Source organism: Pollachius pollachius, assembly GCF_949987615.1.
Source record: "Pollachius pollachius genome assembly, chromosome: 13".
Lineage (NCBI taxonomy): Eukaryota > Metazoa > Chordata > Actinopteri > Gadiformes > Gadidae > Pollachius > Pollachius pollachius.
This window is the reverse complement of record NC_136946.1, coordinates 22,443,652-22,464,878: the sequence shown is the minus strand read 5'-3', so window position 1 is coordinate 22,464,878 and position 21,227 is coordinate 22,443,652. Positions and strand designations below refer to the sequence as shown.

General features: G+C 45.9%; 1 protein-coding gene across 1 annotated transcript in view; it reads left to right on the top strand.

The window, feature by feature from the left end:
• Nucleotides 1-13,522, top strand: part of LOC307085187 (uncharacterized protein) — a 33,272-nt gene extending 19,750 nt beyond the window's left edge. Inside the window, exons 16-29 of the mRNA XM_079749876.1 lie at nt 829-850; nt 1,680-1,845; nt 2,031-2,147; nt 2,326-2,392; nt 2,544-2,772; nt 4,777-6,604; nt 6,981-7,154; nt 7,902-8,075; nt 8,557-8,730; nt 9,213-9,386; nt 9,859-10,032; nt 10,951-11,124; nt 11,301-11,347; nt 11,792-13,522. Of these exons, the coding sequence (XP_079606002.1) occupies nt 829-850; nt 1,680-1,845; nt 2,031-2,147; nt 2,326-2,392; nt 2,544-2,772; nt 4,777-6,604; nt 6,981-7,154; nt 7,902-8,075; nt 8,557-8,730; nt 9,213-9,386; nt 9,859-10,032; nt 10,951-11,124; nt 11,301-11,347; nt 11,792-12,345 (4,074 nt within the window). The 3' untranslated portion in view covers nt 12,346-13,522. The remainder of the gene's footprint in view (nt 1-828; nt 851-1,679; nt 1,846-2,030; nt 2,148-2,325; nt 2,393-2,543; nt 2,773-4,776; nt 6,605-6,980; nt 7,155-7,901; nt 8,076-8,556; nt 8,731-9,212; nt 9,387-9,858; nt 10,033-10,950; nt 11,125-11,300; nt 11,348-11,791) is intronic.
• The last annotated feature ends 7,705 nt before the right edge of the window (nt 13,523-21,227 follow it).

Sequence of the window (21,227 nt, the reverse complement as noted above, 5' to 3'; positions counted from 1 at the left end):
GTTCATGGGTTGGGGTTTATCAATGTTGGGGTGTGTTTGTGACTCTTGTGCTCATGTTGTGTTCATTGCACCATTACTGAAAGTGTTAGTGTCGTTGAATGGTGGCGTGTGTTTTAGTGTGCACCGTGCTGGCGTTATTAAAGGCAGTTCCGTTGTCGAGCGGTGTGTGAGGTGCGGAACTGTGGCCGACTGCTAAACCTGGGCTCCCGCCTCATACTTCTCCTGCTGCTCGCCACAATATATTATTTAGAGTTATGGTAGCTAGAGAATTGCATTGCTACATAGGCTACAACAATCAAGCTAGGCTGCCTTAGCTTTAATGCTCTTTGTTGTATTTTCTGTGTTCTTTGGGGAATTGGATCAGATATACTTGGGTTATTCTTTCAATAAAATATCTGTGATAGATCATAAATATGAATAACTTTGAATCTTAACAGTAGGTTGATCATTTTTAAGATTCCTGCTCTGTAGAATGCTACGTGTTAGACTGTGGGCTTTGGGGATCGAACCTAAAAACTTTCAGCCTTGAGTCAAGCGTGGTTCTTAATCACAAGTCCGTTGGTGACTTTAAAGGTACTGAGGATAGAATGGACAGTTGTTATATTTGTAGTGCGGTATTATGATTAGATTATTTAGACAGGAATCTTGGTTAGTGGAGACATTTAAACGTCATCTTGTACTGGGTCTTGTACTCTGTTTGCCCACATCACAGATCTGGTTGTGATGTCATACCACACGAGGAAGTCCATATATGGTCCTGCCCTCCTTGAGAATGAGACGGTCTATGAATCTGTGTCTAGGAAAGACCACCCTGCCTCTTGTCCAAAGTTAACAGAGACAATGCCCTCCTGTGAGCGGAAAAACACAGCTCATATAAAAGCAGAGTCTGGGAGGAGTATGAACTGGGAGGAGAACTGGTCCAACTGGTTGGACATCATTTCCTTGATATGAGTCAGACGGTGTGTTGTGTCTCACTTCATCACAGCAGGAAGACGGCTAAGGTACTGTAGTCCACTCTGATCCATGATAGATCATAAATATGAATAACTTTGAATCTTATCAATAGGTTGATAGTTAGTTTCCTGTAAAACCACATGGTTAAAAATGCTAGTTTGTCAAAACTACTATTGAATAATTTTAAAGATTCCTGCTCTGTAGAATGCTACGTGTTTGACTGTGGGCTTTGGGGATCGAACCCTGAACCTTCCAGCCTGGAGTCAAGTGTCAGGTTGACGTTAATAATGGCTTTTTCTTCTTGTGTCTGCTTGTGTTACTGCTTGCTTGCAGTATTATGATAACATTATTTAGACAGTAAGAAGGCCATCTTGCTTTGTGAAGGTGTTTAAACGTCCTCTCTTACCGGGTCTTGTTCTCTGTGGGCCTGCCTCACAGATCTGGTTGTGATGTCACCACATGAGGAAGTCCATGTATGGTCCTGCCTTCAGAGCGGTTTAACCAGCACAGGGAGCAGTTGGTATGATATCCAAACGGTGAACTTGATCTTATCACACATTCTGTAGCCTTCTGAGACCTTCTGTGTTGAATGATGATACGTTATTAAAGAGTATATGAGAAACGTCTGGGATTGAGAAGGTCTATGAATCTGCGTCTATGAATCTGCGTCTGCGTCTTCTCCAAAGTTAACAGAGACAACAGCCCCCAGTGAGCGGAATACACAGCTCATATAAAAGAGAGTAAACAAACGCTGAGTGGCAGTAGAAACAATATGGAGTTGTGTTTGTGTCCAGGTCTCCAGTCTGCTATGGATGAGGAGAGAGAGGAGGGGGGTCCTACCTCTAAGACCACTCTGTCTGGGGAACATGGCCGCCGGAGCAAAGCTAAGAGGTAAGAAGAGGATCTCTCTGTCTGTGACTGTTGTCCATCTCAGAGCTCAGCAGTGATACATCATGACTCCATCATTAGTCTGAGTAAAAGCTGTGTGTGTGTGTGTGTGTGTGTGTGTCTGTGTGTGTGTGTGTGTGTGTGTGTGTGTGTGTGTGTGTGTGTGCGTGCGTGCGTGTGTATTGAAGCCCAGAGAAGCAGCAGACAGCAGACTCCCCTGGACCCAGCTGTGTCTCCATGAAGAGTGACCACTCTATGGGTCCACCATTGGAGTTTAAAAATGGACGCCCCTCCAGAGAGGAGAGGTAGGTGTTTCAAACGGACGATGAAAACAGACCAGTTGGTTTTTATCAGACTCTACTGATACTGATGTCTACAAGTCTGGCGAAATATAATTGTGTTTGTGTGTGTGTGGGTCTGTGTGTGTGTGTGTGTGTGTGTGTGTGTGTGTGTGTGTGTGTGTGTGTGTGTGATCCCCCACAGACACCAGAAGAGGTCAAAGGTTACCAGTGCTCAGTCTCTACAGCAGCATCAAACAGAGCTGATCAAGGTGTGTAAATGTCCACCAAGACGTTTGACTTCGGCTCTCCATGGACATTAGAAAGCATCTCTTGTCCAGCGGGACGTGGATCCAGGACAGATGCTTCTGATGTCTCAGTTAGTTCAGAGTAAAGTTCTCCTTGATGTTTGTTCTGTTCCAGAGGGCTGAGGAGAACGCACACGCTTTCCTAGACAAGGAGCTGAAGAAGCTCTGGAGGGATCTCTTCTCAGATTACCCACAATGCTCAGAGGGTCAGAGGGTGGGGGAGGAGGAGATGGATGGTAAGAAGGAGGAGCAGAGGAGGCGCGCCATAGAGGGAGTGGTGGACATCACAAAGCTCTGCCTGATGGAGATGAACCAGGAGGAACTGGCCGACACACTGGGGGGCGGTAAGAGGCTCTTATCTTGAAAACAGAGAAGAAATACACATTTTGATGAGCAGTAGGAGATTATTATTTGTTCTCTTCAGACTAAATTACATAGTGTGAGAATTTTACATTTCATACTTCTATGTGGAGACAATCTTTCCTCTTTGAGTTTTTCCTCTTTCAATTTTTCCTTCTTTGTTAAATGGTTTGATCCAGTATGTGGGGTTGTTGTGGGGTATCAGGTTAAATGGTTTGATCCGGATATGTAGGGTAATGGTGGGGGTCTCAGGTTAAAGAATGTTAAACATCATCATTACCAGCACCAAATCCCCCGACCAAGTCACCCCCATTCTCGTCCAACTACACTGGCTCAGTGTCCAACACCGGATTGACCTTAAAACCCTTCTGCTCACCAACAAAGCCCTCCACAACGTGGCCCCCACTTATCTCCCCGACCTCCTCCAGGAGGACAGGCCCTGCCGCTCCCTTCGTCATCCTCAGCTGGTCTTCACCGTCCCGACCTCCCGCCTCAGCACCGTGGGTGCTAGGGCTCTCAGCGCCGTGGGTACTAGGGCTCTAAGCACCGTGGGTGCTAGGGCTCTCAGCGCCGTGGGTGCTAGGGCTCTCAGCACCGTGGGTGCTAGGGCTCTCAGCACCGTGGGTGCTAGGGCTCTCAGCTGAACTGAAAGATACGCCCTGACAACATTGAAATCCCTCCTCAAAACACATGTGTTCCCACTGGCCTGCTCGCTGTAATGACCCCCTACCGTGGGTTCCCCTCGTATCCCCGTTGTGCTGCTGTTCTTACCCCCTCCTACCTGGGTCTCCTCACTGTTCTTACCCCCTCCTACCTGGGTCTCCTCACTGTTCTTACCCCCTCCTACCTGGGTCTCCTCACTGTTCTTACCCCCTCCTACCTGGGTCTCCTCACTGTTCTTACCCCCTCCTACCTGGGTCTCCTCACCGTTCATACCCCCTCCTACCTGGGTCTCCTCACTGCTGTTCTTACCCCCTCCTACCTGGGTCTCCTCACTGTTCTTACCCCCTCCTACTTGGGTCTCCTCACTGTTCTTACCCCCTCCTACTTGGGTCTCCTCACTGTTCTTACCCCCTCCTACCTGGGTCTCCTCACTGTTCTTACCCCCTCCTACCTGGGTCTCCTCAATGTTCTTACCCACTCCTACCTGGGTCTCCTCACTGTTCTTACCCCCTCCTACCTGGGTCTCCTCACTGTTCTTACCCCCTCCTACCTGGGTCTCCTCACTGTTCTTACCCCCTCCTACTTGGTTCTTATGTCTTGTTTTGATCATGCTGTTGGCGATGCAGCTCCTGCTGTTCTTGACCCTAGATTGTTTTATGAATTGTAATGGGACCTTGGGTGTCATGAAAGGTGCCTTATAATAAAATGGTATTCAATGTAATTATTATTGTTATTATTATGATTATTATTATTATTATTATTATTATTATTATTATTATTATTAATATTAAACGTAAGCGGCAGATCAACAGCAGAATAACTCTGTGGAAGAGATGCAACACTATCTTGTTATATCAGCATGTCATTTTACACCAATTCACTATCATTATTATTATCATTAGACCAATCATATTGCTGTGGAAAAGTCCTGAACATTTTGAATATGTAACATGCAGTCTTTGTCACGACCAGCTTCTCCGACCACAAGTTATGAAGCCACATTAACGTTAAACATTATACTGGTGACCAACAGCAGAACAACTCAGTGGAAGTGATGAAACCCTGTCTTGTTGTATCAGCATAGCAAATCACTTTACACTGATTCACTATCATTATTACTATCATTAGAACAATCATATTGCTGCGGAAATAATAGTCCTTACCATTTTGAATCTGTTACATGCAGTCCTTCACAACCAGCTTTTCCGACCACCAAGTAATGAAGCCACTAAATATCATGAAGTTGGTAATTTAACAGGAAATATTGACCTGGTTCCACTGATCACCATCCACTAACTGATGTCATCTGTTGTTTTCTCATTTAGGATCTGATGCTGTCGATTGCAAGCATAAAATCAAGTCTCATTTGAAGAAGAAGTTCAGGTGTGTGTTTGAGGGAATCGCTAAAGCAGGAAAGCGAACAGATCTGAACGACTTCTACACAGAGATCTTCATCACAGAGAGAGGCAGCGGAGAGGTCAACAAGGAACATGAGGTCAGACTTATTGAAACCGCTTCCAGGAAACCAGCCAAGGAAGAAACACCAATCAGATGTGAAGACATCTTTAAACCCTTACCTGGAAACGATCAACCAATAAGAACAATGATGACAACTGGAGTGGCCGGCATTGGTAAAACCGTCTTAACACACAAGTTCATTCTGGACTGGGCTGAAGGGAAAACCAACCAGGACATACACTTCACATTTCTCCTCACTTTCAGAGAGCTGAATTTACTGAAAAGGAAAGAGTTTAGCTTGGTGGAACTTCTTCATCACCTCTTTAGTGAGACCAAAGAAGCAGGAATCTGCAGATTCGACTGGTTCCAAGTTGTCTTCATCTTGGATGGTCTGGACGAGTGTCGACTTCCTCTGGACTTCCAGAACAACCCGATATGGAATGATGTCACAAAGTCCACCTCGGTGGACGTGCTGCTGACAAACCTTATCAGGGGCGACCTGCTTCCCTCTGCTCGCATTTGGATAACCACACGCCCTGCGGCAGCCAATCAGATCCCTGCTGAGTGTGTTGACATGGTGACAGAGGTGAGGGGGTTCTCCGACCAACAGAAGGAGGAGTACTTCAGGAAGAGATTCCGAGAGGAGACGCTGGCCACCACAATCATCTCCCACGTCAAGAAATCAAGAAGCCTCCACATCATGTGTCACATCCCAGTCTTCTGTTGGATCACTGCTTCAGTTCTGGAAGACATCTTCAAAAAATCCCAGATCGAAGAGATGCCCAAGACCCTGACTCAGATGTACAGCCACTTCCTGAGGGTTCAGTCCATACAGGGGGACAGGAAGTACCATGGGAGGGCTGAAACAGATCCGGACTGGAGTTTAGAGAGCAGGGAGATCATTGTTTCTCTTGGAAAACTTGCTTTTAACCAGCTGGAGAAAGGGAACCTGATCTTCTACGAGGCAGATTTGGCAGAGTGTGACATCAATATCAGAGCAGCCTCAGTGTACTCAGGAGTGTTCACCCAGATCTTTAAAGAGGAGTGTGGGCTGTACCAGGACAAGGTGTTCTGCTTTGTCCATCTGAGCATCCAGGAGTTTCTGGCTGCCCTTTATGTCTTTCTGTCCTTCATCGATACTGGTGTCAATCTGCTCTCAGAAGAACCACCAACCTCCAGGAAAGATAAACTCCTCTTCTACCAGAGTGCCGTGGACAAGGCCTTACAGAGTGAGAACGGACACCTGGACTTGTTCCTCCGCTTCCTCCTGGGCCTCTCTCTGGAGACCAATCAGATTGTCCTACACGGTCTGCTGGGACAGAAAAAAAGATCACTGACCACTCAGATTAAAACAGGTCTGTTGCGACTGACAGGAAGCAGCTCAAAGACCAATAAGGGAACAGTGTCTTACATCAAGGAGAAGATAAAAGGAGACCAATCTCCAGAGAGAAGCATCAATCTGTTCCACTGTCTGAATGAGCTGAACGACTGTTCTCTAGTGAAGGAGATCCAACAGTACCTGACATCAGGAAGTCTCTCCGGAGAATCTCTCTCCCCTGCTCAGTGGTCAGCTCTGGTCTTCATCTTACTGACATCAGAAGAGGAGCTGGACGTGTTTGACCTGAAAAAATACTCTGCTTCAGAAGATGGTCTTCTGAGGCTGCTGCCAGTGGTCAAAGCCTCCAAAATATCTCTGTAGGTTCACTAATAACATGTATTACAATACACACTACACAATATAAATACAACTGGAATATAAGGTTAAAATAATATGAAAAAGATTTCTGTAGGTTCATTACAACATGTATTACTATTCTGCTCATAACAGAATAAACATACTAGTTATAATAATATACAAAACATCTCTGTAGGTGTCCTATTAACGTGTAATGTATTATAGTATACATAAGAGAATATTCAGAAAAATAGAATATAGGAGTTTTCATTTATACATCTAATTATTTAGGTTTTTTTTTGTTAAACTAATAACATTCCTTCATTATTGAATAACTTAACGATGTATGTTATTTTAATCACAGTTCCTGACATGTTCTCTTTATTTTGGGTAAAGGCTGAAGGGCTGTCATCTGTCAGAGAGATGCTGTGAAGCTCTGGCCTTAGTTCTCAGCTCCAACTCCTCTAGTCTGAGAGAGCTGGACCTGAGTACCAATGATCTGCAGGATTCAGGAGTGAAGCTGCTCTCTGCTGGACTGGGGAGTCCACACTGTACACTGGAAACTCTCAGGTCCGTTTTACCCAATGGTCAAACAGTTACACCACAAGGTGCAATATCAGAAGACATTTAACAGATTTACCTCCATAAAAGTGCACACATAAAGTGAAGCAGCAAGCAACTGACATCCCTAAGCGCACAAATGCTTTCTTAGTTCTTGTGCTCGCAAAGTGTTTTCCTGATTGCTATGATATTTATTCTCCTCTAAACACAATATGCATAATATTGGAATAAAACTTCTAATTATACGCAAAACAATGCTTTAGATGAACTAATAACATGTATTACAATACATTACATAATACTGCAACAAAAACTAATATTAATAGAAAAAACGATTTCCAAACACAGCAAAACAATTTTAAATGGACTGCATTAATATAGCTCTTTTCTAACCTTTGCCCACCCAAAGCGCTTTACAATATTTCCTCACATTCACGCACACATTCACACACCAACCGCGGAGTCAGCCATGCAAGACGACAGCCAGCTCGTCGGGAGCAGTTAGGGTCAGGTGCCTTGCTCAAGCACACCTCAACACTCAGCTAGGAGGAGCGGGGATTGAACCAGCAACCTCCAGGTTACCAGCCAACCCGCTATACCTCCTGAGCTACTGCCGCCCCTGAACAAAAACTTTCATATAGTTATACATTTTAGACCCAATATTTAATAACTACAATTTCTTTATTATTTAATAAGTTGAAGATGTAAGTTATTTTAATCACAGTTCCTAACCTGTTCTCTTTATTTTGTGTGAAGGCTGACGGGCTGTGATCTGTCAGAGAGATGCTGTGAAGCTCTGGCCTCAGTTCTCAGCTCCAACTCCTCTAGTCTGAGAGAGCTGGACCTGAGTACCAATGATCTGCGGGATTCAGGAGTGAAGCTGCTCTCTGCTGGACTGGGGAGTCCACACTGTACACTGGAAACTCTCAGGTGAGTTTTACCCAATCGTCAAACAGTTACACCACAAGGTTCAATATCAGAAGGGATTTAACAGATTTACATCCATAAAAGTGTGCACGTAATGTGAAGCAGCATGCAACTGACACCCCCAAGCGCTCAAATAATGTCTTAGTTCTTGTGCTCCCAAAGTGTTTTCCTGATCGCTATGATGTTTATTCTCCTCACAACACAATATACATAATATGGGAATAAAACTTCTAATTACATACAAAATATCGCTTTAGATGAACTGATAACATGTATTACAATACAATGCATAATATACATAATATTGTAACTAAAAGTAATATTATAAACAAAACGACTTTTCAAACACTGCAAAACAACTATCTTATTGTTATACATTTTACACCTAATTTGAATAACCACAATTTCTTCATTTGGTAATAAGTTGGAGATGTATGTTTTTTTATTCACAGTTCCTAACCTGTCCTCTTTATTTTGTGTGAAGGCTGAAGGGCTGTGATCTGTCAGAGAGATGCTGTGAAGCTCTGGCCTCAGTTCTCAGCTCCAACTCCTCTAGTCTGAGAGAGTTGGACCTGAGTACCAATGATCTGCAGGATTCAGGAGTGAAGCTGCTCTCTGCTGGACTGGGGAGTCCACACTGTACACTAGAAACTCTCAGGTCAGTTTTACCCAATGGTCAAACAGTTACACCACAAGGTTCAATATCAGAAGACATTTAACAGGTTTACAACCATAAAAGTGTGCACGTAAAGTGAAGCAGCACGCAACTGACATCCCCAAGCGCACAAATGATGTCTTAGTTCTCGTGCTCGCAAAGTGTTTTCCTGATCGCTATGATGTTTATTGTCCTCACAACACAGTATACATAATATAGGAATAAAACTTCTAATTACATACAAAATATCGCTTTAGGTTAACTGATAACATGTATTACAATACAATGCATAATATACATAATATTGTCACCAAAAGTAATATTAATATACAAAACGACTTTTTAAACACTGAAAAACAACTATCTTATTGTTATACATTTTTCACCCAATTTGAATAACCACAATTTCTTCATTATGTAATAAGTTGAAGATGTATTTTATTTTAATCACAGTTCCTAACCTGTTGTCTTTGTTTTGTGTGAAGGCTGGATGGCTGTGATCTGTCAGAGAGATGCTGTGAAGCTCTGGCCTCAGTTCTCAGCTCCAACTCCTCTAGTCTGAGAGAGCTGGACCTGAGTACCAATGATCTGCAGGATTCAGGAGTGAAGCTGCTCTCTGCTGGACTGGGGAGTCCACACTGTACACTGGAAACTCTCAGGTCCGTTTTACCCAATGGTCAAACAGTTACACCACAAGGTTCAATATCAGAAGAAATTTAACAGATTTACAACCATAAAATTGCACACATAATGTGAAGCAGCACGAAACTGACAACGCCAAGCGCACAAATGCTGTCTTAGTTCTCGTGCTAGCAAAGTGTTTTCCTGAACGCTGTGATGTTTATTCTCCTCACAACGCAATATACATAATATTGGAGTAAAACATCTAATTATATACAAAACATTGCTTTAGATTAACTGATAACATTGCAATACATAATATACATAATACTGCAACAAAAAGTAATTTTAATATACAAACGACTTTTCAAATGCTGCAAAACAACTATCTTTTTGTTATACATTTTACACCCAATTTGAATAACCACAATTTCTTCATTATGTAATAAGTTGAAGATGTAAGTTATTTTAATCACAGTTCCTAACCTGTTCTCTTTATTTTGTGTAAAGGCTGAAGGGCTGTGATCTGTCAAAGAGATGCTGTGAAGCTCTGGCCTCAGTTCTGAGGTCCAACTCCTCTAGTCTGAGAGAGCTGGACCTGAGTACCAATGATCTGCAGGATTCAGGAGTGAAGCTGCTCTCTGCTGGACTGGGGAGTCCACACTGTACACTGGAAACTCTCAGGTCAGTTTTCAGCCTCTTCAAACTGGGTCTTGGGGTTGTTTAATATGTAAGGGATGGTCCACGACTAGTTGGACCGTTATTGAAAAGAACACACAAGACGGTATGCATGTTATATGTTATGTAGCTCTGGCCAGCTGATGTGATGGTTAGGGGTTGACCTGTTAACTACTAGTATGTTATGTTTGTTATATGTTACGTAGCTCTGGCCAGCTGATGTGAGGGTTAGGGGTTGACCTGTTAACTACTAGTATGTTATGTTTGTTATATGTTACGTAGCTCTGGCCAGCTGATGTGAGGGTTAGGGGTTGACCTGTTAACTACTAGTATGTTATGTATGTTATATGTTATGTAACTCTGGTCAGCAGATGTGAGCTGAGGAGTTGTCATTAGTGTAGACATGGGGATGAGGCTTTAGCTGTGCTGTGATCTAAATATAATGTACACCTCACCATAGAACATCACTGGCCGTGGTAAAGTGAATCATATTGAACATTAAAGATGGACTTTATTAACTTCACATTAGTTTGGTGTAGTGCTGCTCATGTCCGATGCCTTTCTGTTGCTCTTTTGCCTGCTGACAAAACTCTCCCTGGTTCTACACAATGTTAGAACCTGTGAAGAAACGGTCTCAGCGTACCAAACACAGCGGACTTCTCCTGACTGTAACCAAACAATATCTCATTGAGTTGTAGCTATTGAGAAAGGAGCATTTGTTTAAGATCCTGTTTCACATCCAAGTGAAGGAAGTTCTGATGTCTGTGATGATGTCATCTCCCCACTTCCTCTTCCTGTTCTCCTTGTCCTCCAAATGGAATGAATACACTTTATAAATGTGGTTACTTAAGTATGAACTGCTCTCAACCAGAATAAATATAATACAGTGTGTGTGTGTGTGTGTTTGTGTGTGTGTGTGTGTAGCTTGTCTGGCTGCCTGGTCACACAGAAAGGCTGTTCTTCTCTGGCCTCAGCTCTGAGCTCCAACCCCTCCCATCTGAGAGAACTGGACCTGAGCTACAATCACCCAGGAGACTCTGGAGCTGCGCTGCTCTCTGCTGGACTGGAGGATCCACGCTGGAGACTGGACACTCTCAGGTATGGAGAGGACAGCTCACCACTCAGGGACAAAGTCTCCTACCAGGATTCAAGCCGCTGCTAGATGAAGTGGTTTGAAGAGGCAGCTGTAACTCACGTTGTGTAGAACGTGATGAGACGGCAGATGATGAAGGTGAATGTTTCAACATGCTGCTCTCACTTTGTTTCCCCCCCAGTGTGGAGCACGGTGGAGTGTGGAGGCTGCAACCAGCTCTAAAGAAGTGTAAGTGTCTGTTTGATTCATCACATCACACACTCACTACTGAGATGGAAAGTCCATCCACACAGCAGGAAGTGAGATCAGATCCTACTGGGAATGAGGATGATGGCTGACATCATGTATCTTCCATATATTAATACTGTCCAATCATCATGAAGATAACATCTGGGCTCGGGGGAGGGGGGGGGGGGAGATGGGGCTGAGGGTCCACACACACACACACACACACACACACACACACACACACACACACACACAAAGGGTGCTGAGGGGAGGGTCTGGGCTCGGGGGGGGGGGGGGGGTGAAGGCGGAGTCTGAAGCAATAGCGTTACTATAACATCACATGACCCCCCCCCCCTCACATGTCATGTTCAGGAGAACAGTGCCAGTGATGATGATGAGGATGAAGAGCGGTTCAGCAGCTCATCATGTCTGGTTCTCCCTCAGATGCCTGTGAACTCACCCTGGACCCCAACACGGCCCACAGAGACCTCTCTCTGTCTGAGGACAACAGGAAGGTGACGGGGGCCGGAGAGGACCAGTGGTATCCGGATCACCCAGAGAGATTTGACTACTGGCCCCAGGTGTTGGGTAGAGAGGCTCTGACTGGCCGCTGTTACTGGGAGGTAGAGAGGGAAGGATGGGTTGTTATAGGAGTGACATACAGAGGAATCACAAGGAGAGGAGGGGGTGCTGACAGCAGGCTTGGAGAGAACAACAAGTCCTGGAGTCTTTATTGTTCTGATGATCGTTACTCTGCCTGGTACAACGGTAGAGTAACAGCCCTCCCTCTCCCCCCCGCTGGCTCCACCAGAGTAGGAGTGTATCTGGACCGGACTGCTGGCTCTCTGTCCTTCTACAGAGTGTCCCCAGGTGGAGGAGGGTCCTCAGACACACTGACACACCTCCACACCTTCTGGTCCTCCTTCACCCAGGAGGACCTCCTCCCGGGGTTTAGGGTATGGGGGCGGGGGGCCTCAGCGTCTCTGTGTCGGTTGTAGAAAAAAAAAAAGCGGGCGCGGTGGAGGAGGACCGCACACAAACACACACACACACACACACACACACACACACAAACAAACACACACATTGTGGTTACCCGGTTCAGTCGTGCCCCGCCTCCCCACAATCAATACAAGTCTCTGATGCGAAAACGGCCGTCAACGGCGCATTTATTCAGGGGAAAATAATACAAAATGGGGAATCTCCCATCCCGGCGGAACTATAAATCAAAGTCGGGGCTCTCAGTCTCTCTCAGGCGTTCTTGTCCCGTTGGTGGGAGGCAGCGCTCCGTCCGTTTGGCCCGTCGGACTCCTGGGGTCTCGGCTGCAGTGGTCCGTCCTGTATCTCAGTCCGGTCCTCGGCCCTACACTGGACCCACACGTCTCATTAGCCAGTCTCCGCTTCCCTTTATATATCGCTCACCTGCGTCTGATCGCCCTCCCTCGCAGGTGTACACACTCACACACACACGCACACACACACACACACACACACACACACACACACACACACTGAGAGGACTGATGACTCAGTGTCTCTGTGGCAGTTATAGTCTCTCTCTCTCTCTCTCTCTCTTTCCCTCTCTCTCTCTCTCTCTCTCACACTCTCTCTCTATTTCTTTCTCTCTCTCTCTCTCTCTCTCTCTCTCTCTCTCTCTCTCCCTCTCTCTCTCTTTTTCTTTCCCTCTCTCTCCCTCTTCTAGACAGTATGGTATGATAAACCATGAAAAGACTTTTAAGATCTCCCATAGTTAGAGAAGCACATTTATTATTTGAAACGTATATAAAATACCTATTGATGGTAAATGTTTGTATGTTTTCAGACGTCACCAGTTTTGGTCTTAAGGGCTCTGATATCATCATTTTTGTTATAACCCTGATTTACAACCTGATTTAAAGCAGATTTTATATTTTATTAATAATAACCAAGAGGTCTATGGGATAATGTTGCATGTTGTAAATTACTTTAAATTGAATCTTGATTTTTTGTGTTCTGATGGGAACCAAGTGTCCGCAGAACATGTTCAGTTATTAAAGATATGTGCACAGCTGTTGATGCTTTGCAAAGTCTGCTGCTTCTATTGTTTTAGTCCTCCTGTTTATTGTGTACATGTAAGGGACTATTTTTCTGTTGTATTTGTTAATGAAGCATAATTGCAATAAACAACTCGGTGGATCCAACTGAATGTTCTCGTGTGTTCAGCCGATGATTTCTCATTTTTTTAGTGAATAATGCTTCAATAAGTGCCTTAAGAAAAATAATATATTAATTAGGGCTGTCAAATTAACGCGTTAATTCCGATTAATTAATCACAGAAAAATTAACGTAGATTAATCGCACTTCTATAGTGCCCTTTGACCCGGTGCGTCATTTGCGATGAAACAAAATGGAGGCAGACGAGAAGACGCTGCTCGGCCCCGTGCACGGAAAGTTCAAGTTTAAACTCCCGGACGGAACTGTAGATAGGAACACCGTTATCTGCAATCTCTGTAGTAAGGAATTTTCCTATCACCGGAGTTCATCAACCCTTAAATATCACCTCAACGCGAAACGTTTGGTAGCAAGCTGGCAGGTACGAGCTGCCACCGCCCCTGAAGCTGGCGCTAGCAGCCAGCCTCGTCAAGCCACACTCGACTGAGATGCATTGAATCCTGAGTGAGATGGAAATGTTATTCATTTGATCTTAACATGCACCGTATGTTAATGAAAGACACTCATCTGCCATCATTTACTTGAATTAATTAATTTTTGAAATACCGTCTCGGAAAAATGTAAGTATGAGATTAATTTAGATTAATTAGAGCCTGTAATTAATTAGATTATGTTTTTTAATCGCTTGACAGACCTAATATTAATCAGACATCATAAATAAAACCACAATTGTTTTTCCTCCCTGGGTTTTGGTTGGGGGGATTCTCAGTGTCTCTGTGTCGGTTGTTGAAAGAAACCAGAGACAGACGGACGGACACACTCTGTCTCTCTTTCTCTCCCCGTCTCCCCCTCCCTCTCCCCCCTGTCTCCCTCTCCCCCCCCCCCGTCTCCCTCTCCCCCCCCCGTCTCCCTCTCCCCCCCCCGTCTCCCTCTCTCCCCCCCCGTCTCCCTCTCCCCCCGTCTCCCTCTCCCCCCCCCCCGTCTCCCTCTCCCCCCACGTCTCCCTCTCTCCCCCCCCGTCTTTATTTATTACCAATAACTACTATTCATGAATTACCAATGTCTAAATGGTGGTTTAGTTATCACGTAGCCTGAAGCCAACCTGAACACCGCTAGATCATTTGGATACCTGAACGTAGCATTCATGCTCAATGTAGGAGCCTAAATGCCTGTTTGCTTTACCTAAGTTCATATTTTATGAAGACATTTGGATTTTCATAAGTGAAATAATATAATATTAAATGTATTACTTTTAAATTTATAGAATTTTATTTTGAAATTCACTTGCAATATTTTTGGTGTATGCGCGCATTTAGTTACTTCATTTTGAAGTGTGAGAGGAACTTATTGGTGTTACCTACTGGTGACAGACAGTCAGGATAACAACGTGGAGCCACACAGTTTTTTGACCTCTCTTTCTATCTCTCACCACTAATCATAACCTTATCTTGTGGAAAAGGATTTATGTAGTTTGCGTTTGACAAGTAAACCTTTTAAACTTAATTTTTGTGGATATTGGGTGAGGTATGCGTCGAGGGGAAAACGGAGCGTCAATCTTTAGCTTCACCAATCGACCAATTGATCCTACACTAACAACAACACAAGCTTGGCTATAATGTGTGATTCAAACACATTGAAATTGTGTGTATTAACTTTTCGGATGCACATTTTACAGGCTTAACTGAATCTTCTCTTCACTTTATCCAAGACTTCGTGTTTTATCTGACGCCACCACTGGAAGTCTGTCTTAGAGGGCTTGGAAGGTCATGAAAAACAAAGGAAAAGTCACTAATCACTCATCACCTTTTCAGAGGAGTTCCAATGTACCAGAGCGATGCTGTTTAGGGGTTTTAACTGAAGCTTGTAGATGAAAACATCCTGAAACTAAAGGCGTTGGGTATGTTTGGTGTAATGATCTCACAGGAGTCCCAGCGTTTTGATCTCAGCGCTTTATTAAAACGTTCCTGGACACGACGCTCGGTGATAATGAGTGATGTGATTATGAGAGTTGATCAGGAGCCCGTCCTCTGGCCGGGTCACATGGTGCTCCAGGGGGGAGGTCAGAGGTCAGAGGTCAGACTCTGTCCTCTGGCCGGGTCACATGGGGCTCCAGGTGGGAGGTCAGAGGTCAAAGCCCGTCCTCTGGCCGGGTCACATGGGGCTCCAGGTGGGAGGTCAGAGGTCAGAGCCCGTCCTCTGGCCGGGTCACATGGGGCTCCAGGTGGGAGGTCAGAGGTCAGAACATGTCCTTCCTGTATCTGTGGATCAGCTCTGAGACGTCCTCCTTACACACCTTCACCCAGCCGTCCGCCTTCACGTGGTACACTACACACACACACACACACACACACACACACACACACACACACACACACACACACACACACACATATACACACACGGGCGGGATCTGAAGATCGCACACACATGCATATATATATATATATCTACACATATGTTTATATATATATATAAACATATGTATAGAGAGAGAGACACACACAAACACATTTATCCACGCATCCAGACCCATCCATACACATCCTCTCATAAATAGTAAATCTTGCACATGAATACAAAATATAGGAATAAAAAGGATCACACTGCAATCTGAGGAATTCATGGGTGAAAAATACAGGAACCCCTTTTATGTAACAATTTACAAATATACATATCTATAAAAACATGGTAAAAGCATGCAAGAAGTATTAAAAACACACAGGGAAAAATAAGTGCTCATTCACACATTCAAAAACCATTCACACATTCATACCATCCTTTCACATAAAAGAAGCCTCCGTTGTAATAAATGGGGGAGTGAAAGAGGTGGAAGGCCTCAGTTAACTAATGACGCAGAGGAAGCACACAGTAAAGATAAAAACATGCAACATATTAAAACACACAGTGGACCCGACGCCATGCAGGGAACCCCCAAGGAGGAGTCCCAGGACCCCCCAGCGCCCCCAGCAGCGTCCCAGCGCGGCCCCTACTCCCTGATGTTCAGGCCCAAGGGGGGAAGGGTCCTAAGCTTGGCTATCCACCTATGCTCCGCCGCCTTCCTCTGTCTGTCCCACCAGCACGCCTTCATCTCCAGCCCGGTGATGAATAGTGAGGTGATGGGGTGTGTTTGGAAGTGTTGGACCGTTTGAGTGTTGAGTGTGCCTATGTGTGTAGTATATAAGTGCGGTTTAAGTCTGGCGAGTATGGTGTGCTTTTTTTCGCCGACATATATGATGTGGCATTCGGAGCATGTGATGGAGTAGATGATGTTTTTGTCCTGCCTGGTGAGTTTTTGCGGAACAGGGCTGGAGGTGGAGGCGTGCCGGTTCCTGAAGACCGCCAGCTGCTGAAAGTGGCCTCGGTGTTGACAGGGGGGGCTTCTAATATCTGTGGAGAAGCGGCCCGCACCAGGACATCCTGGAGGTCCCGGGACTTTCCTGTAAGCTGATATTATTTTATGATTCTGGAGTGTGGGATTGTTGTGTTGTGTGCGTGTGGATGCGTGTTTCAGTTTGGAGTGTGTGTAATGTTTGGTGTCAATGTGCTGATGAGGGGTATGATGTGTGTGTGTGGCTGCCCCCCCCCCCGATCGTCTCCGCTCCTGATGTCAGGGGTCCTCTCAGGGAACCTGTTGGGGAAGACCACCTGACTCATGGATCCAGGCCCTCCTAGTGGGGGCCCCACTCAGCAGGCCTGTGGACGGGGGCGGACCCTAAGTCGGCCCCTCCAGTGTGGGAGGGGAGCCGGTTAAGGTGAGGCGTAGAGGAGGGAAGCTGGTTAGGGTTAGGGAGGTGGTGGGGGTCCGCAGTGGAGGCCACAGGCGGGTTAAGGTGAGACGGAGTGGGTGACGAGGGGTTAAGGTGAGACGGAGTGGGTGACGAGGGGTTAAGGTGAGACGGAGTGGGTGACGAGGGGTTAAGGTGAGACGGAGTGGATGACGAGGGGTTAAGGTGAGACGGAGTGGGTGACGAGGGGTTAAGGTGAGACGGAGTGGGTGACGAGGGGTTAAGGTGAGACGGAGTGGGTGACGAGGGGTTAAGGTGAGACGGAGTGGGTGACGAGGGGTTAAGGTGAGACGGAGTGGGTGACCAGGGGTTAAGGTGAGACGGAGTGGGTGACCAGGGGTTAAGGTGAGACGGAGTGGGTGACCAGGGGTTAAGGTGAGACGGAGTGGGTGACGAGGGGTTAAGGTGAGACGGAGTGGGTGACGAGGGGTTAAGGTGACACGGGGGGAGGGAGAGCTGGCGAGGATGGAATGAGGATGATTAGGGTGCGATGGGGGGGGGTTGGGGGGTGAGAAGGAGGAGACACACGGAGGTTAAGGTTGGTTAAGGTTAGGGCAGAGGGAGGCGGGGTTAAGGTTAGGGCAGAGGGAGGCGGGGTTAAGGTTAGGGCAGGGGGAGGAGGGGTTAAGGTTAGGGCAGGGGGAGGGGGGGGACGAAGACCCAGACGGCGGGGGTCCCGCGAGGAGGCCCCCGGCCCGAGCTCCGCCATTGGCCGGCCAAGATGGAGCGCAGGAACCCCTGGTGTGTTTGGTGCGTTTGTGTCTGGGAAAAAAAACAGTTGTGATTACAAATCGATGTTTACATTAACATTTACATTTAGGGCATTTAGCAGACGCTTTTATCCAAAGCGACTTACAATAAGTGCATTACAATAAGTGTTGATGTGTTGCACATGTTGTGTATATTTAACCTTAACAGTAGGGTGATGTGTATTGAATATGTGTATGAATTGCAGAAAGTGATCTAAGCTATGTGGCCAGAGCCCGAAGATATCGTCCAGGAACCGACAGTATGAACCCAGCCATGTAGATGTTCTCATAGCTGGGGGGGAACCTCTTGCCCACCGCCGTCCCGTGTGTCTGGAGGTAATGCTTGTTGTTATAAACGAAGTCCTTCCTGCAGGTTGATGGTCAGTGACTCCAACAGGTGACTGGGGGGGCTGTCGGGGGTCTGGGTACCGGAGGAGTGCAGAGCGGACAGCCCGCAGGCCAGGATCCATGTCCATGTTGGTGTAGAACGAATCTAGATCAACTGTAAATAAAAAGGCTTGTGTGTAAACCGGTGTGTTATTCAGTGTTTGGATGAGGTGGTAGGTATCTTTGATAGCTGGGGTGTTTCCGGGAGATGGGCTTGAGGTGGTACTCTATAAACTCAGCTGCTGCAGAGGACTCGCTCCCACAGTGGGAGATGATTGGTCGCCCCGGCGGCACTAAGAAAGGGACCGTCCAGGACCCGGGCGCCTTGTGGGTCTTTGGCAGAAGATAAAACAGGCGTTTGAGTGTCTGGACCGTCTAAGTATATTTTCTGTCTTTGTGTGATGTATTTACATTTATGGAGGTCAGCAAATATATTGTGAATTTGATGTTGTGTGGCCAATTGGAGTGAATCCTGTATGGGTCTGTAATGTAATGGATTCCCTAACTGTCTGTGTGCTTCTAAGAGGTATTGTTGTGTATCTAAGATGACTATTTTGGAGCCTTTGTCTGCAGGTTTAATGACTATGTGTTTGTAATTAGGCATGTGTCCAGTGCCGTATGTTCTTGTTCAGTAGTGTTGGGTGTTTCTAAAGTGTTGTTGAGTGGTTATGTATGGCTGTGTGTTTATTGGTACGGAGGAGTGTGGTGAGGTTCTCCGACAAGGCGCCCGGCGGTGGTTCCCAGCTGGACTGCCCCTGAAACGGTGGAATGGGCCCACCGGGACGGCCATGGAAGGGTTCTATTCATTTAAGTGACCGGTTGTAATGGTGGACGGGGGGTGGGGATGAAACTAAGGCCCCTCTGCAGCAGCTGAGTCTCCGTTCCTGACAGATGGAAGACGGTGGATAGGTTTAGAATATTAGATTCCTGGGGACGGGGGGGTCCCTGTTGGAACGTAGCCCCCGCCCGAAGTTTAACTGAGCCAGCCGATGTTGTAGTATGTGTGATGCAGTGTCCGCTGTCCAATGTATGTGGTCGTGGGTTATGTGGAATTCAGAGTGGTGTATTTCAAAAGGTGAGTTGTATTTTGTAGTGATGAATGTATTAAGTCGTGTTAATAGCGTCTGATGTGGTGCAGCTAAATGATGTGAGAAATGAATGATGGGGACATAGAGGGTGGCCTGCGGGTTTGTCCGTCGTCGACTCCAACAGGTTGTCCCTATGGTTGATGCCCAGAGCGACCACCACAATCTTGGTGTGTGAATTGGGAGGATTTTCATCTACGATCTGTGTGATGTGTTGGTATTTGGCACCGGGATAACTGTCAATGTGGACGTCTGTGTGTGTGTGGGGAGGCATCCAACTCAAGTTTGAGTCACCGATGATCTCTATGGGATTGATGGATCAAATAGTCCAATCACTAACTTTATGCCCCGTAGGATCGTGTCTGGTCATTTTGAATACTGTCTTGTTCGGTCGAGGCTTCGGGTCGGTGGTTACACTCGGCCGTCGGCGCTCGGGAGTGATGGTGAGGGGACTTAACGTTGCCGAATTAAGGGCGTGGTGGAGTCTTAGCTGCACAGTGCGCTGTGAGGGTGTGCTCGTGGACTGGACAGACAGCGGAGGAGACTTGGTGTTGTTAGAGGTGGCTTCAGATTGGGATTGCTTTGTGGGACATTTCCCTTTGCTTTGACCCTTCATCATGGTGTTCTGTTCAGCCACCTCGTTGAGTCTCTCCGCTGTACCTGTACCAGTCCGGGTCTGTGGTGGGGGCCGCTGCTTGGTGGAATCTACAGGAGGGGGAGGAACAGAGTGAGTGGGGGGTGGACTGAGATCTAATTCTATTGAGGGGGAGACCAGGGTAACTATGTGGCTGAGCCGATGTCTGTTAATGTGTGTGAGTGGAGGTGTATATATTAATTAATATATTGTGGCTGAGCCGATGTGTGTTAATGTGTGTGTGTGGAGGTGTATGTATTAATTAATATATTGCGGCTGAGCCGATGTGTGTTAATGTGTGTGTGTGGAGGTGTATATATTAATTAATATATTGTGGCTGAGCCGATGTGTGTTAATGTGCGTGTGTGGAGGTGTTTATATTAATTAATATATTGTGGCTGAGCCGATGTGTGTTAATGTGTGTGTGGAGGTGTATGTATTAATTAATATATTGCGGCTGAGCCGATGTGTGTTAATGTGTGTGTGGAGGTATATATATTAATTAATATATTGTGGCTGAGCCGGTGTGTGTTAGTGTGTGTGTGGAGGTGTATATATTAATTAATATATTGTGGCTGAGCCGGTGTGTGTTAATGTGTGTGTGTAGAGGTGTATATATTAATTAATATATTGCGGCTGAGCCAATGTGTGTTAATGTGTGTGTGTGGAGGTGTATGTATTAATTAATATATTGCGGCTGAGCCAATGTATGTGTTAATGTGTGCGTGTGGAGGTGTATGTATTAATTAATATATTGTGGCTGAGCCGATGTGTGTTAATGTGTGTGTGTGGAGGTGTATGTATTAATTAATATATTGTGGCTGAGCCGGTGTGTGTTAATGTGTGTGTGGAGGTGTATGTATTAATTAATATATTGTGGCTGAGCCGATGTGTGTTAATGTGTGTGTGTGGAGGTGTATGTATTAATTAATATATCGCGGCTGAGCCGGTGTGTGTTAGTGTGTGTGTGGAGGTGTATATATTAATTAATATATTGTGGCTGAGCCGGTGTGTGTTAGTGTGTGTGTGGAGCTGTGGGGGGCTGTCTCTGGGTGGCGGTGGGTGAACGCTGTGAGGTCAACGGGCCCC